General features: G+C 43.6%; 1 protein-coding gene across 3 annotated transcripts in view; it reads right to left on the bottom strand.

Moving 5' to 3' along the window:
* Positions 1 to 13,886, bottom strand: part of SLC5A9 (solute carrier family 5 member 9) — a 34,621-nt gene extending 20,735 nt beyond the window's left edge. Inside the window, exons 1-3 of one of the 3 annotated variants that reach the window (XM_081913951.1) lie at positions 13,786 to 13,886; positions 6,141 to 6,345; positions 5,813 to 5,884 (exon numbers count right to left, since the gene is read on the bottom strand). In XM_081913951.1, the coding sequence (XP_081770077.1) occupies positions 5,813 to 5,884; positions 6,141 to 6,269 (201 nt within the window). In that variant the 5' untranslated portion in view covers positions 6,270 to 6,345; positions 13,786 to 13,886. Of the gene's footprint in view, positions 1 to 5,812; positions 5,885 to 6,140; positions 6,346 to 12,893; positions 12,914 to 13,785 lie in introns of those variants that run through there. The other 2 variants (XM_081913949.1, XM_081913950.1) reach the window with 2 other exon arrangements.
* Positions 13,887 to 16,275: the final 2,389 nt, after the last annotated feature.

The raw sequence follows: 16,275 nt of genomic DNA, 5'->3' as shown, positions 1-16,275 counted from the left end.
TGATTCATCCTAAGATCATCAGTGATGGAGATTCCTACTTTACTGCTCTGAGTGTTTGGCTGCCAATACTTGGACTACTCAAATGCCATAATCTTTTAATCTGCATAATTAAGCATAAATTGGAAGAGCTGACTGCATGTTTTTCTCTGTTTATTTCTCTGCTATATACTTTGGAAAGTTGTCTGTTTGCTACACATCTGGGCACCTCCTATGATATTGTAACCAAATTTTACACGATGATTCCGGAGAACAAGGAGTGGATTTTTGTTTATGTTTGGGTACAGTTGGACACCATTTTAAATCAAGATGGTAGACTGACCCTTTCAAAACCATGCTGATATTTTGGCTTCCTAATTTTTCAGAATTCCTGAGCAATGTCAGGTATTAGGCTGCTAGCTTGTATCTATATACGCCTCATTTCTCCCCAAGGTGAATTTCTATCTTGGTTTGTGTCCACTTCCTTATTCCTCCTTGTTCCAAGAAGCAAAATGTCTTAGGATGGCTCCAGATCCCGCTAGTGGTTGTATGTGTGCACTTTTAAAAGGCACACATAGCTACTACAGGCCAGGCACACCCCAAACAACTAGTCTCAAAGTGGGAGTGATAATGTCAGATCAATCAGCTGGCCTGGTCACTTGAAAACTGATCAGGCCATTCCAGTATCTTCTGGGTGACCAATCATTGAGGATGTCACACAAAGCCTCATTCAACTGTGCTAATTCCTACACTTCAGGTTAATCATTGCTAAATGGCCAAACCAGCTGATTATGAAGCTCCCAACCAGCCAAACTTTTAAGTTTGCTATGTGTACAAATTTAAATACACAGATTTGGATAATGTGCATAAATAGTGGCACTGCCAAGAGGAACAAGGTTGCACAGCATGTAATGATGTTTTAAGAATGTTGTAACTGTGTTAAAAATGAAAATGGTGGTGCAAATTTTGAGACTGAAGGTGTCAATCTACGCTTTTCAGATGATTAATGGCTGAGCAGCGTGATCCGCCATGCCACCAATGGCGATCATGTATTTTAGCCACCGAACATCTGCAAAGGACAAATGCTTTTCAAAGTAAATATATAAAATAAACACATTTAAATATTTATCATGCAATAATCAATTTTTCATTGTAATATATTCATTGTAATGAAGGAGACCTTCAAGGATTCACCAGAGTTACATGAATTGATGTTTTCTGCAATGTAAAGACAACTTGATTCAAGCCAAGCGTCACAGCCAATCCGGAGCATCTCAAAGTAGGGACTCTGGAGCAGGGGCAGGGTGGAACTGGATCATGTCTTACATGAAAGAATGCAGGATATATCTGTGGGCAAATATTTATACTGCATGCTGGAAGCTTCAGCTTGGCCTGCCATGAAGGAAACTATTGCCTTGACAAGCAATGGGGCACCCAGCCCAGCAGTGTGTGTTCAAAGTAGGTGGCTCTGTTTGGTTAAAAATATACAGAGTGTAAACTGTGAAAGGTGAAATACCTTGGGCTTATTTTAACAGTGCTGTTACTGAGGAGAAGATATGAAAATGTAGACGTAAGTTATGAGGCACACCTCAGGTTGTATCCGGTACATATTGGCTGTGTACTGTTATTTCCTGATGTGATTGCAAGAAATTTTTTTTGTTATTTTCTTTTTTTTTTTTAAAAAAAAAGGAAAGCCCTTGTTGACTAGAGATAACTTATGGCTTTTGATCCCATAGGTTTATATCACAGAAATGTAGGTGCTTCGTCCGTTCCAGATGTCTCTGGACAATATTCCTGAATGCTTACTCCTTATGTATATGTGAAAATAAGAAGACCCAACAACCTAACAAAATACTAGGGGAAAGGATTCCAGACTAGTCTGCTCCATTTTTCTAATTTCTACCTGTTACTGAACCAATTTGACATTACTCCCTTGTTGCTGTTTGCTTTCAGCACTTACACTTTTTTGTAATCCAGCATTTTCAACATTACTGGGTTCCCACCCCCCCATAAAAGGTATTGCCTCACTTGCTCTGTGATTTTCCTTTTCCAAGTAGCAGGTCTTTCTGCCTCTTGCGCTGCTGAGCCCTAAGCAAAGATTAATGGAATATGACCTGCTCCTCACCTTTGGGATAGTTAAAATATTAATACGAGATAAGACTGAAAACCTTTCCTGAAGCAAACACTTGCAAACATCTCATCTGGGAAGCGTCTGATTGAAAGACTAACGGCTACAATACGCATTCATATCTTGGGTAAACAGAAAGGCTCCCAAGAAATGTAAACACTTTCCTTAAGACACATGTCCTTATTGTAGTAGACAGTATAAAAGAGGCGACGTAAAGCCATGTAATACAATGCCACAGTGGCCTTAAGTAACCATTTTATCATTTTCCTAGAAGCAGTTGGGTCTAAACCCATAATGCGCTCCCTATATCCTGGAACACAGAGGCAGTAAAAGGATGTTGTGTGGCGATTCATCCTCTACCAACATTTCCTCCAGGTTTGGGAGAGAAAAAGTCACACTAATCAGCCTGAGGCAGAGTTAAGAGTTTAGGGAAACATTACTTCCTATCCCAAGCCAAGGCCTGTTACAATTTAGGTAATGGTCCTCTCAGCCCCAAAGTGAAACCCTGGAAAGGGAATTGCTTCATAACTGAGGCCTCATGGGCACAATACATGTCACTTTAGACAGTCATGGCTTTCCCAAAATAACCCTAGGATCTGTAGTTTGTTACAGGTGCTGAGAGTTGTTAGGTGGTGCCTATTACTCCACCGCCAGAGAGCTACAATTCCCGAGGTAGTTTAACAACCAATCCCTCTTCTCTGGGAACTCTGTCTGCTGCCTTTCCACATTATCGAACCCAAACTCTGCTAACCCACAGTGTAGATGATCTGCAAAAAGTTGAAGGTAGTGTATAATGTGAGATTTCCTGCAACATGAGCAGGATTATTAGATCAGGTCTTCATTTAGAAAGAACACTTGGGAGGCATCCCAAATTAAAGGCTCCATGTTGCTAGATATTTTAATCATTGTTTTATTATATTTTGTTGCTGTTAGCTGCCCTGGGCTTCCATGGGATACCAAAACAAGAAATAAATAAAATGAAGAATGCTAAACAGCCATCTTACTCAGGGTAATGGGAATCCACGCCTCTGCTTGGATTCAGTTCCCAGGAAGTTTTGTTCTCCCTGAAAAAACTAAGTCCAGCAGGAATGATGATGGGGACACTTGACTTCTTGGCAGTCCCTTAAATTTCCTGCAATGAAACTGTAGAGGCTACAGGTAAGCCAATGCTTACATGTCACCTGGGAGAAAGTGAATCACAAAGCGCATTAGAACAATAACCAGGTGCGAGTGTGTGTCTCCAGGGGGAGAAAACGTAGCCTATGGAATTTACAATTAATGTTGGAGTTCAAAACTGCATTCAGCTTGCAGTTAAACACTTGCAAGATCTACAGCCTTGTGTTCTTTTGTGACAGGGCAAAAAGGATATTTACTCCTCTGACACTTATTTCTCTGGGTCTTTAAATTATTGTTATATTACCTTTCTGCTCCAAAGAAAATGTGTCCTTCAAAAGGTTTATGCCTTTCCAGTGAATCATTTTGGAGATTTATATCTGGGTGGTTTAGTGTGGAGAGTTGCAGTCCTAACACAGTTGCTCAATAAATGAAGAAGTTACTAGACAGTGCAAAAGAGACTCCTGCCGTTGTTTCATGAGAGGAATGGGAACTGCTCTTGAACTTGAGTTAATTTTCATTTTTATTTGAAAAAGGCTTTGTTTTTGTTTTTATCTTTAGGGTTGTTCGATGTGCTAGATTTTTTTAAAAAAGAAATTGTCTCTCTTATTTGCAACAACAATGCCACTTTGCAAAAGCCTGATGTTACCTGATATATATTAAATTCCAGAATTGATACGCTTCATATGCTTCCAGCAATATGGCTGCTTGAAATAGAGAAGAGCTCCTCCCTTATTTATTGCTGTTCCTAAAGACTTTGCACCAGGGATGGGGAACCCAAGGCCTTCACATGTTAGTAGACTCCAGCTCCCATCTTTCCTGACCATTGCCCATGCTGGCTGGGACTGATGGGAAAGCGTGTTCTCCCTAACAGAGAGCACGTGATGCGGTTGGGGGAACAGGCCACCCTATGGGGACTAGGTAAATTTGGCGAGGAACCCGAGCCCTTAAGGGTTAAACGGGTTACTGGGGATTTTTGAGTGTATCCAATTTGGAGGAGGGGTCAGAGGCTTTAAGTAGAGGGGCCAGACGCTGGGGCGTCCTCTTGGCCGTTTTGCATCGGATCACCCGCCCTCCCTCCCTTTTATAGGGTGTTTTTTTGTTTTGATCGCTTGACCTTGCTATGCCTGTCATGGGGTCGTTCACCTTGGAGCGGGGGCCCGGTAGGAATTTTGCCATCTGGCTGATTGGCTGGTGCCATTTGGTTTTTGCCTACTGCGTAGCAAATCGTAACAACTTGTAAGGTTGGCGGTTAGGCATTGGTTAAATTGGTGCTTGGAGGGGTAAGTGCCTACCCCTCCAAATGATGCGAAAGGGAATTCCGTTAAAGGAATCCAGGGGCTTGCCATACAGTTTGTCCTTGTCCCCGGAGTCGGACCTGCGGCCGTGCAAGCCCCACAGGAACATGAGGGTGAGAAGTGATGGACTGATTCCTGGCTTCATTTCTCACCCAATACTTGTTTCCCACGCTGGCTTCCGTTGGTGTCCGGAAGGGCCAGCTCTGTCCTTGAGGGCAAGGAGAGATAGTCATAACCAATGCCTAAGCAACCACTCACATATTTTGTATTTGAATAAAGTTGTGGCCAAAATTATGCCAAAAACCTTAAACAAAAATTGATGTGTGAAGTGTGAATTTTTTGGTGGGTGGCATAGTGGGACTCAACACGCAATTGAACAGCACTTGGAAGGCCATAGGTTCCTTATCCCTGCTTTACATCACTGGTGGTTCATTTGGGTGCATGAGCATTTAACAGTGCAATCCTGTGCATGAATTGAGTATCAGGGTGTCCACTAGGACTTCCCTTGAAACAGTGTTTTGGCTTCAATTGCCATATTCACATCCATATTCACTCACAAACACACACTCATGCAAAACTATGTATTTTAAAAACTGCCCTAAAGTTTTAAATCTTCAGTATGTATTTCCTTCAGTGCTTACTGTACTAATTGCTTTGCAACCATGCAACAAGGCTATGATTTGTGATGCTGAGAGTGCAGCAGTTGGCAAAACCTTCCTAGCTACATATTTGTTACAGCAGGAAAGATATGCCACATTCTTCCTTTCTTATCACCCCCACCCTCACCACTTTCCTCCTACAACTAGTGTAGCATTCTTTCATTCGTTTTTCACCACAGCAAGGATCATCCCAGTTTCATCTTCCCTCTTTCTCAGCCTTCAACTATCCCTTCACATCTGTATATATGTCAATTGCTTAAACCACACTAAGGAGAGCTGCTTTTTAAACAGAGATAGCCTACATGGTGCCCTCAATATGCTGATGGATTCCAGCAGTATTTTTCTTCTAGGTGTACCCTTGAATACCCCCTGAAAAAAAAGCACTGGATTCCAGCTCCCATCAGCTCAGACAACATGCCCAATGGTGATTTGGTGATGGGAGTTTTACTCCAGCAACATCTGGAAGGCTGGCCACCTCTGATCAAGAGTCATGCAACCAACTTGGCACCCCCAGATGTTCTTGGACTCAGTGCCATCAGTTCCCACCATTACACTGCCTGGGACTAATGGGAGCTGCAGTCATCTGCAACATCTGGCAAAGGCTGTTCGCAACAAGGTGTGGGTTATTACATACTTACCGGCCACCATGTCATGGATCTTCCAGCCAAGAAATAGCCTCCAACTGTTCCCCGACTGGCTCGAAGAGAAGACTGAAATGAAGAGGGGGGAAATAATGGCTTTGCAGCTCTGAAATGCACAGTTGAACACAGATTTATGCCCACCTAGGACCTTATGTGGATAAAAGGAAGGAAACGTGGCTCTGTTCTATGCGGCCAAAAGGAAACAATATGTTGTTAAATAGGAGCATCACTTATATACTACAGTGCTATGTTGTTCGGTGAAGAGGCCTTTCTCAAAAACAAGCGATATCTAGCACCACTAGTTATTGCAAAATGACTGACTTACCCATATTCCAACAGCAAGGACAAAGGCGAAATAAAGGACAACAACAATGATGTCTGGTACTTCAAAGGCAAGTTTCTTCTCTTCAGGCCTGGCAGTGGGTGGCTCAGTAGTGGCTGGTGTTTGGCTCATGACTGCCCCAAAAGGTGTCGCCTGTTGCCTCTTTATCTCACAATGGACTTCGGCACACGTTTCTCTTCATTACTCCCTTTTAATAATAATTAACCGGGTTGACAAAGTGAGAATGTTGATGAAGAAGCAGGCAGGTCCATCAAAACAGACAATTCGCACGTTGCAGCTTTGGTACACTGTATGGATCTGTGCTGTTCAGCTGTAATGTTTGAACCAGCTAAACAACTTTTTCGTCACAGCTGTTTCTCACATATATGCATTGTGTGCTGGAATTTTTAAAGAGAGTTGTGGCCAATTCAATTATTTCAGCCGTAGCAGGTGCATAACATGAGTCCAGAAACCAAGCCTGCATAACCTGGCTTGATATGTCATTAGTTGTGTGGATGAGACCAAGTTTCTAACCCCATTTCAGTTCAGGCTCCTGATAAATGAATGACCTTTGTTGATAGAGAGGACCCCCCTTTGTTGATCAACATGCATGCAACCCTGTTGATTCTTCTTGACCTCTCAGTGGCAGAACATTGTGTGACTTTTGCTTGGCCCCATGGGCTTCTGAATGGCGTCCCATAAGCCATCTTGAAGTGATTTACAGTATAAACAGGTCACCTGGTAGCAATTTCTAGCTTAACGTTTGGAAGAGAAGAACATATTAGAAATAAAGACAGAATTTCTACAGAATTTCCTCCTGGCTGATCCCTCCAGTTAAGGCACAAACAGAGATTAGGAGAAGAAAAGTCTTGTAGTAGAGATTTGCTATACCCAGAAGTGGATCATTTGTTGGGGCTTCCTGGCAAGTTTGTTGCTGCTGCTTCCTGGAAGTTGGGTTGGAAAGGACCCTGAGAGTCATCTAGTCCAATTTCCTGCTATGCAGGAATCTCCACTAAAGCATCCATGACAGATGACCAACCTCTGCTTAAAAACCTCCAACGAAGGAGGCAAGGAGATCAGTGAAGGCACTTTGGTGGGAGCACCAGATTGTCTCTGCTGGTATGCCCACACACCCTGGCCTCTCAGCCGTCTTTCCTCTCTCCTGGTAGGTGGCAGAGGCTGGGAAGCTAGCTTTGCAGCTCTGCCTCACAGAGTGAGCCACTTCTGGCTGTAGCTCTTGGGCTCAGGGCTGCTGCTCTAGAGCTAGATACCAGCTCAGTACTAACATCTTTTAAATAGGTAAGTAGCAGGGGATAAAGCAGGATCAATATTGGGCAATGAAATAACCCAAGTTATTTGAAGGTGGTGGTGAGGGAACTGACTTCAGATTTGGTTATCTCTAATATTGCCCAAAGCAGTGGTCTCCATTAGACAAGCTATCTCTCTTCCATGACACTCTGACATTGGATGCATCTTCTTAGAAACAGCAAGCTTTCTCCAGCCCCCTTCCTTGGCATTTAAATACTGACAGCTGCAGCATCTCGTCGCAAAGCACATTTGCTGACGTGGCTGTACCACAGCTCGTGAGTCAGGGCAGGAAGGGGAATGTAGTTTAGCTCTGTGTGTCAGAAGGCTGAATTGCACCATAATTACTTTATTGATAATTGTTATGGAAACAGCTGTTATGCGGGCTTGAGTGGTACACAGAACTACGGAAGATAGTGAAACCAAAACGAGGCTTGCCACATATAATGCTCACCCTGTCCCCAAAGTCTGGTTGTCAGAGCTTCCTCTTTGGCATAGATTCTCCTATTTTCAGACAGGGAGCCATTTTATGCAATTTAGATGGCTTCCTTGGTTCTTACAGACACAGGGTGAGTCGTTTCTCCTTCAAGTGGGGTGGAGGCAATGACAACCCTCCCAGCTAGCTAGCCAGCCTTCCGTCACACACAGAAACAGAACTTAGAGATGTTATGCTTACTGAACTCAGTGGGATTTAATTTTCAGTAAATGGTCACAGGCGCTAGCTATAACACTGTTTCACCAATCCTAATAAAATAGTTTCTCAAATGGCAATTTAGGAACCGTAAAGACAATGGTATCTATGCATTCATGGGTAGCACAGCACCATCTTGTGGGTAAAGTGGTAAAAAATAAAATCTGCTCTAACATTCAGTCTGGATTATTTTTCTTCATTGGGGCCATCTATGTTTTCCCTCTGCTTTCGTGTTCTCTGTGAACAGAGTATATGCACTCTGCACCTTGAAGTAGGTTGGCGAGGATTGTTTGCACGCCACACTTGTAAAGGACTTCCAGTTAACCTTTCACAATAGCAACACATTTCTTCATTAAACAAACACTGGTAGCGTCACAAAAAAATGAACAAGGACAATTGTGGAAGAGCAGAGCAGCTGATTTTACCAAACGAGCAAGGTAGAATAGGAGAAAGCTCATCCTGTTAATGGAGTGTTTCTGCAGCCTAGCACCGGTTAAAAAGAAAAAGAAAAAAAGCATCTAAGGGGATGCTTCCTACCTTTATAATAAATAAATTCCCACTGGCAGTCCTACTCACAGTCACAGGATTCTCTCCTTGTGGAGGTCTTAATATGTAGTCAGATAACAGCAACAGAGATGGGCAACCTGAGGCAGGTGGGCAACCTGAGGATTTCATATAGCCTTGACATGACCTCCTGGGCATCTCCTAATGTTGCCCAGTCTTCCATTCTCTCATAGTTCCCTCCTCCTTTCCTTTTTGCTTTTCGAAGAGTGTTCCCTTATCTTTCTATGCATTTTCAGGACAATTGAAAGGGGCAATATTGTCTGACTTGGGGGGCGGATAATTTTTTCTCCTGCTGTCTGAGAATAAATTGGTAGACTTCTGCCATTTGTGTGTATAAAACACTAAAATCAAAAATGAAGTACTTTCCCTAGATTTCTAGATCAGGAGCTGTATTGGTCTGCTGTACTAACTGTTCTGCATTCCTATTACAGGGCTTACTTCTGAGCAGACCTGCATGGGGTTAGGAATTCTGATCTGGCATAGACATGGGGACAACTGAATCAGGAATGTCATTTTTTTGAAATTAGTTAGGCCAGCATCTTTTTGTCTCTGCCAGCTTTGGTTCAACCCACCACTGGCAAGCAAACATCCAACAGATTTCCCCCCAAAACATTGCAGCAGAAATAAGGTTCTGAATAGATTTTGATAGAATAAAACCAAAGGGCTCCATCCCAAGAACAGGAAAAGGAAGCAAAGATCAGCAGTTTAGACACAAATTTCCCACATTGTTACTAAATCAGACAAGTCAGCTTTTAGGTTACTTATTAAGATTGCATAGGTGAGCTTGCAGGAATGGAAGCCACCATCAAATAAGGAAGCAGCATTTTCTTGAACAAGGAGCCCAAACCATTTTTAATTTTTTTTGCTGAACAACCTATTTAAACATTAACTTAATGTCGTGAAAGAGTCGCCATCGCATTTCTTTAAGCAGCTGAAAGAGAGGTTTTAGGGAAATAGTTTCATGATGCCTTTCCAGAAATATTATTTGAACCACTGTGTAACTTACAGGCAACCTTTGCTTTTCCACTACAATGATTTCTGCAAGAACCATTAGCAAACTGTAAAATCTTGTCTACGTGATGCACCTTGAGCATAGGAAAGCTTTGAAATACTATCGTGTTAAATAGTAACTCCAGCATCCCACAGGTCTTTCAAGAAGCACGTCTACAAACAACTGTCTACAGGTAAGATATAGGACACTCAGGTCAGGAGATCACAATCCTTGAAGATCACACAATGTGAATATATGGCAAAAGGATACAGACCTATATTCATACTGCTTTAGCAATGGGCGGGGGGGGGGGGGAGGGAAATCAGGAAAAATCAAAGGATACATAGCTGCAGACCAGCCCCAATGGAGTCTGTGCCTAATCGGAAGACAAACAAACAATGACTGCATACCTACCATACATTTAAAGCACCAACCCCTAAAATCCTGGAAACTGTAGCTTATCCCTCGCAGTGCTACAATTATCAGCATTCTCGAACTACCATTCTCAGGATTCTTGGGGGGGGGGGGCATGTATGCTGTGCACAAAAGCCAACATCAGCAGCTGGATCCTTAGGCATTGCTAATGTGAGGAAATGACATTAAAGTAGCCATGTGTTCTACTTTGCAGAACACGAACCGAAGAACCTTCTAATAGAGGATCAACACTGGTTCAAAGATAAAGACCCCTAAGAAATGAGAACAGGGGCCTTAAAGTAACCCATCTTCAGTTAGCAGCTGGATGGCACATACATCAGGTCACAGTCTTCCTCATGATGTTGAGATACATTGCATTTTTATTTAACTTTTAGTATTACAATGGTACCTTGGTTCTCAAACTTAATCCATTCCGGGAGTCCGTTCAACTCCCGAAACTGTTCAAAAACCAAGGCACGGCTTCCAGTTGGCTGCAGGATCTTCCTGCACTCAAGCAGAAGCCGTGTCAGATGTTCGGCTTCCAAAAAATGTTCGCAAACCAGAACACTTACTTCCGAGTTTGCAGGAATTGGGAGCCAATTTGTTCAGCAACTAGGCTGTTCGGAAATCAAGGTTCCACTGTATTTATTTCCTTAAATTTACATATATGCATGTGCATACATATATGGTGGTGGTGGGGATAAATGACGTCCCTACACATCACAGACTGAAAACCTCAGAATCATAGCTGTCAATTTACAGATTTGAAAATAAGGGACCAGCAGCCAAAATAAGGGACCTTTAGCCTCACCTGTTCCAGGCACTCCAGTCTTCCTATCCTCCTGCAGTCTGGTCAAACTCATGCTGGTAGCTTCGAGAACACTGTCCAACCAACTTTGTAACCAGAGGTTCAACTGAATAGAATCTGAATCACATGCACCACAAGGCCTATGCAGCCTCAACTTAAGATGGCTCCCCGGCCTGGCTTTGCACTGCAAAGTTTGCAGCAGCACGTGCAACAAAATGGCGTCCAGCATTCAAAAACCCCCTCAGCTTGCATTAACTAGCCACACACAAGGCATGCAAGCTACACCCCCCAGTCATTGTTAGACTTCTTATTGGGTGAGCAACACAGCCAAGCAACACAGTTGGAGCCTCCCTCTTCCCTGGCCGGCAGGGAGGGAGGGAGAGGAGCTGCTTCCTTTGAAATTTAAGAGACATCATTTAAGGGACATCGATCAATAAGGGACAGCAGCGGGACATGGCGCTGGAATAAGGGACTGTCCTTTCAAATAAGGGACACTTGACAGCTATGCTCAGAATCCAGCTCAGCCTTTGCTCAATGAATGAGACCTTTCTGCTCCCCTTTCCTCCAAATTGCACCAGAGGCTGACGGAATGGGTGGCTTGCCCATCTCCATTCAAGACACAAAGGCTTCTGTTTCACTGAACTCTTGAATATCACTACATGTAAGTAGAAGCTGGGTACCATACGGACGACAATTTCCTAGCATTTCTAATCTTCTGGCGTGCATTGCACGTTTAAGAGACTGCTTGCTTACAAAGCCTCACAGAAGCATGTAGCGCTGGCAATTGCACCCTCCTGGCCATGCCATCACTCTCAGTAAGTATTGGGAAGTGGGCCACAAGATGACAGCTACAGGATTTGTGAGCTGGTAAAGCACTCCCATTCATGTGTGGTGCATTTGGGAAAATTGGGTGCCATGGAAAATGCAATTCTACCAGCTCCACCTGGCTGTCTACCAGCTCCACCTGGTACACAGGCTGAGACCCTACCTGCCTGCGGACTGTCTTGCCAGAGTGGTGCATGCTCTAGTTATCTCCTGCTTGGACTACGGCAATGCGCTCTACATGGGGCTACCTTTGAAGGTGACCCAGAAACTGCAATTAATCCAGAATGCGACAGCTAGACTGGTGACTGGGAGTGGCTGCTGGGACCACATAACACCGGTCCCGAGAGATCTGCATTGGCTCCCAGTACGTTTCCGAGCACAATTCAAAGTGTTGGTGCTGACCTTGAAAGCCCTAAACGGCCTCAGTCCTGTATACCTGAAGGAGCGTCTCCACCCCCATCGTTCTACCCAGACACTGAGATCCAGCGCCGAGCGCCTTCTGGTGGTTCCCTCATTGCAAGAAGTGAGGTTAGAGGGAACCAGACAGAGGGCCTTCTTTGTAGTGGAGCCCGCCCTGTGGAAGGCCCTCCCTTCAGATGTGACGGAAATAAGCAGCTATCTTCTCTTTAAAAGACATCTGAAGGCAGCCCTGTTTAGGGAAGTTTTTAATATTTAATGCTGTATTGTTTTTAACACTTGATTGGAAGCTGCCCAGAGTGGCTGGGGAAACTCAGCCAGATGAGCGGGCTATAAATAATAAATTCTTCTTCTTCTTCTTCAACAGGTGCCCCACTTCAACCAGAATGGAGATCTGGGGCACGTGGGACAAGATATTAATAACTCTCAGATATTTAATGGCAAGAAACAATGTATTGCCATTTTGGTGACATTCTTATTGTTCCGTAATAATTGTAGCAATGTTGTCAACAGAGTTCAGACTGTGCTAGCAGTCTACAACAGGACCATGGGTAAAACCATTCATTTTTATTTCATTTTATTTCTTCATTCATTAAAATATTTATATACCATCTACTACCTCAGCTTCAAGGTGGCGGTCAACGGCGTCAGTATTAAACTGCATCAGTACAGAAAGCATTATACAGAATAAAACACAGCTGATAACTCAAGCAGAGCTAAAATAAGGTAAAATAAACTAACCTATTGAAATAAAGCAGCAACCAAGTTCCGGGAAAATAAATGCAATGGTTACACAAGAGCTTGGGTTGGTGGAAATGCGGTAGAATTTCCTTTTCTTTTCTGTACAAATTGTACATATGAATACAAGCTGTCCAACTGCAGAACCCCTTGCACAAGAGGATACACTTGAAAAGGACAGTCTGCAAGGATGGGGAACCTGTGGCCCACCAGATGCCATTGGACTCCAGTTCCCAGCAGCCCCTGCTAGCTTGGGCAATGATAAAAAATGGTGGGAGCTGTAGTCTACAAAACTCATGGAGGACCGCAGGTTCCTTATTCCTGTGTGAGTGAAACAATTTCATTGCCATTTTTTAAAAACTTAGCACCACACTGGATGCAACCCAAAGAAATTGCAGGGGGTTGGACTAGATGATCCTTGGGATCCCTTCCCACTCTACAATTCTGTGATTTTATATGCTACCGGGCTTCCCAAGCCAGCATTCTTCTTTCCCTTACGTATGTCCTGCTTGCCCTGCCCTTCCACAGCTCCTGAGTCACTCGCAACTCCTGTTGCAGATTGAAAGCGAAGTGCACCTCACAAACAACAACATAGTCATTTTGTGATTCATAAGTGCTCCTTTCAAAGTAATAGCTGAGAAAGATGTATTTTTATCTTGCAAGATACTAATAGCAAAGCTATTAGGGGAGAAGAGCCATACACCCAGAGCTTTTCTAATTGGAAAACATCAATACCGCCTAGTAGCTTAAAATAAAATTGTTACAAATGTTCCATAGGATGGGTTCTATTGTTAGAATGCCTATTTCTTCCCAACTAGCAACTGATAAATTCAACCCTGCTGTGGTATCTTTAGGATAATCCTGGCCCCTTGAATGATGCTGAGTTCTACAATACCTTGAGCTTCTGTCTCCTTCTCTCTTGCCCTTTTCCTCCTTCTATTGCCTCACCTTACTTTTGGCTCATCTCAAAGTGGACACTCCTCGCTTGGACACTCCTCGCTAGCACTCCTTGATGTGTGCTTGAGGCAGTCTACATTTCTCCTCCCTCCCTCTCACCCCTGTGTTTGATAACTTGAAGCTGGGGCTGAATGACATTTGCTTTGGCTTGGATTATTTACATACACTGTGGTAGTTTCATTCAAAACCACCTGACCAGAAAAACCGCTCACAGTCGATCAGATTCCACCCAAGATCAGTTGCAGATTATCACAGATTACCTAGCTCAATGTCTATCAGATGAGCACCTGCATCGACTTCCTGAACGTGTGTTTGCCCCATGACACCTTAAAAAGGTGAATAGGCATTTTTCTCAAGGAGAGGTTTACCACTGCCTCCTTCAAGCAACCAGGGACCAACCCCTCTCTAGCAGCGGATTTAGGGCAGTGTGGGTGCTTCCCCCATGCAGGGCACTGAGCTGAAGGGGCACAAAAATGAGAACATCCATAATTGAGAAGATCCATTTAGGGGTGCTAAATTTTAGCCTTGCACAGGGAGCCATATTACAAAAGATTGCCAAACTCTACCCCTGAAACATTTGAGCCTTACTAAGGAAGTGGCCCATGCCTGTTGGTTGCTTACATTAGTGATCTGCATTACAGAAGAAGAGGATTACTTCCTCTTTTCTGGTGCTAAAATTCAAGAAAGTAGAGAAACAGGAGTGACTTGCTCTAGTGCTCTTCCAACAAAAGGTGCTTGTTCCCCAGCCAAATACCTGGGCAATCCCTTTTGGCAAGTGAATTATTAGTAGACAGTAATAATAATCATACTTCACCCTGCGTCTCTAAGTCTTAGAGTAAATGTCAGGGTGGAAGGAAGGAAGGAAGGAAGAGCAGGCCTGATCAGTGTTGAGACTAAACCACTCCTGGTAACAAACATACTCATCTGACAAATAAAAGACAACCCGTGGTTTGACTTAGCATTACATGCAAAATTGGTCACTGTATGTAAAACACAATAAATTGCATGGCAGTACTATGAAGTATGTAAGGTTCGAAAGTGGCGTCTCTTTCCAGGTGACCACAGTTACTCTGAAAATCAACCGCCTTGAGTTGTTATTTAAAGCTCACAAGTGTAAGAAAGCAAACACTTAGTAGAATTTAAGATCAGGTGCCTCTCTCACACCGAGACTGTTGTGTTGGCTTGATTAAACAAATGCACTCAGGGCTCACGACAAAGCAATCAGCATCTTTCAAAAAACTAATTTTTGGATATGAGTACTTGTGGGGGTGGCAGTGGAGAAAACCTTTTATAGCAGTGATTTTTTCAAAAGCTCCAAATGCATTGGGTATCTCATACAAACACACATAATTTTATTTGTCACATTTCAAACCATGTTCAGAGCAGGTTACAACATGACCACAACTTGACAAAGGTAGTCACAAACAATAAATAAAACATTTTAAAGTACACATCCAAATTGAAGAACTTACACAGAAACCACAAGATCTAAAATAAAGATGCCAAAACAACCCTTTCAAAAGCACCCCCCCCACCCTGCCCCAGAGTTTGTTCAGCAGCTTCAACTTTTGTAGCTGGAGTCAGTCAGGGCCCTCCCCTCCCAGGCCAGGTAGAAAAGGCCTGCAAGATAGGGAACACATCTCCCAGGACTCAAAGTCAAAATGGCCATTAAAACTGGCCTTTTCCTTTTAGTTCAAGGTAGATAATAACCCATCCAGCTTCAGTGTGGGGGACTGCTGGGGTTCTGGCTACTGCACATGGCTTTCTTGCAGTATATCCCACCAGGAGGCACCACAGCCAGGCCTTTCAGAGACCATGCTGGTGAGAGCTTGCACCCTGAACAATAAATCAGGCAGTTCATGGCTCTCTCACCTGTAAGCCCAAAAAGTGAAAGGAGGAAAGCTGGTTGAGATCAGGCTAAAGAAGGAACAGGGTCAGGAGAAGGGCTCAAACAGTCCCAGAACAGAGTGGAGGGAGCAGAAAGATGGAGAAGCTGAGCCAGGAATGCACCCAAAGATAGGATCTACAATACCCAAAACTGGCAATTCCTAGCGGTCCCAGGCAGTGGATCTCATTTCTAAAATCTCAGGGAGATGTTTGGGCACTGTCTCCTGAGTCCTATAAGGAGATGCTTAGAGATCCACTGAATCTTTCTCTTATTTTCTTTGCAGAACCACCTGGAGTCATAAGAAAAGGATCTCTCCTCCCAAGTGGCAGTCCTAGCCTGAGAAGGCAAAAAACGTCACCGCCCACTTCCTGAAAGGAAACCAAAGGGCATGAGTCAGCCACCAGAAGGAGCCCCAGTTTTGCTGGCCAAATGATTTAGCTTGATCCTTGATGCTGAAAACTCGCCATTTTCAGGAATTGTATGGGTTTACCCAGAAAGGAAGGCAAATTAGAGCTCACCATGAAGGAAAGCCAGCACTTC

This window comes from Podarcis melisellensis, assembly GCF_964234715.1.
Source record: "Podarcis melisellensis genome assembly, chromosome: 6".
Lineage (NCBI taxonomy): Eukaryota > Metazoa > Chordata > Lepidosauria > Squamata > Lacertidae > Podarcis > Podarcis melisellensis.
The sequence above is the reverse complement of the archived record's forward strand: the minus strand, read 5'-3'. Positions and strand labels throughout refer to the sequence as shown.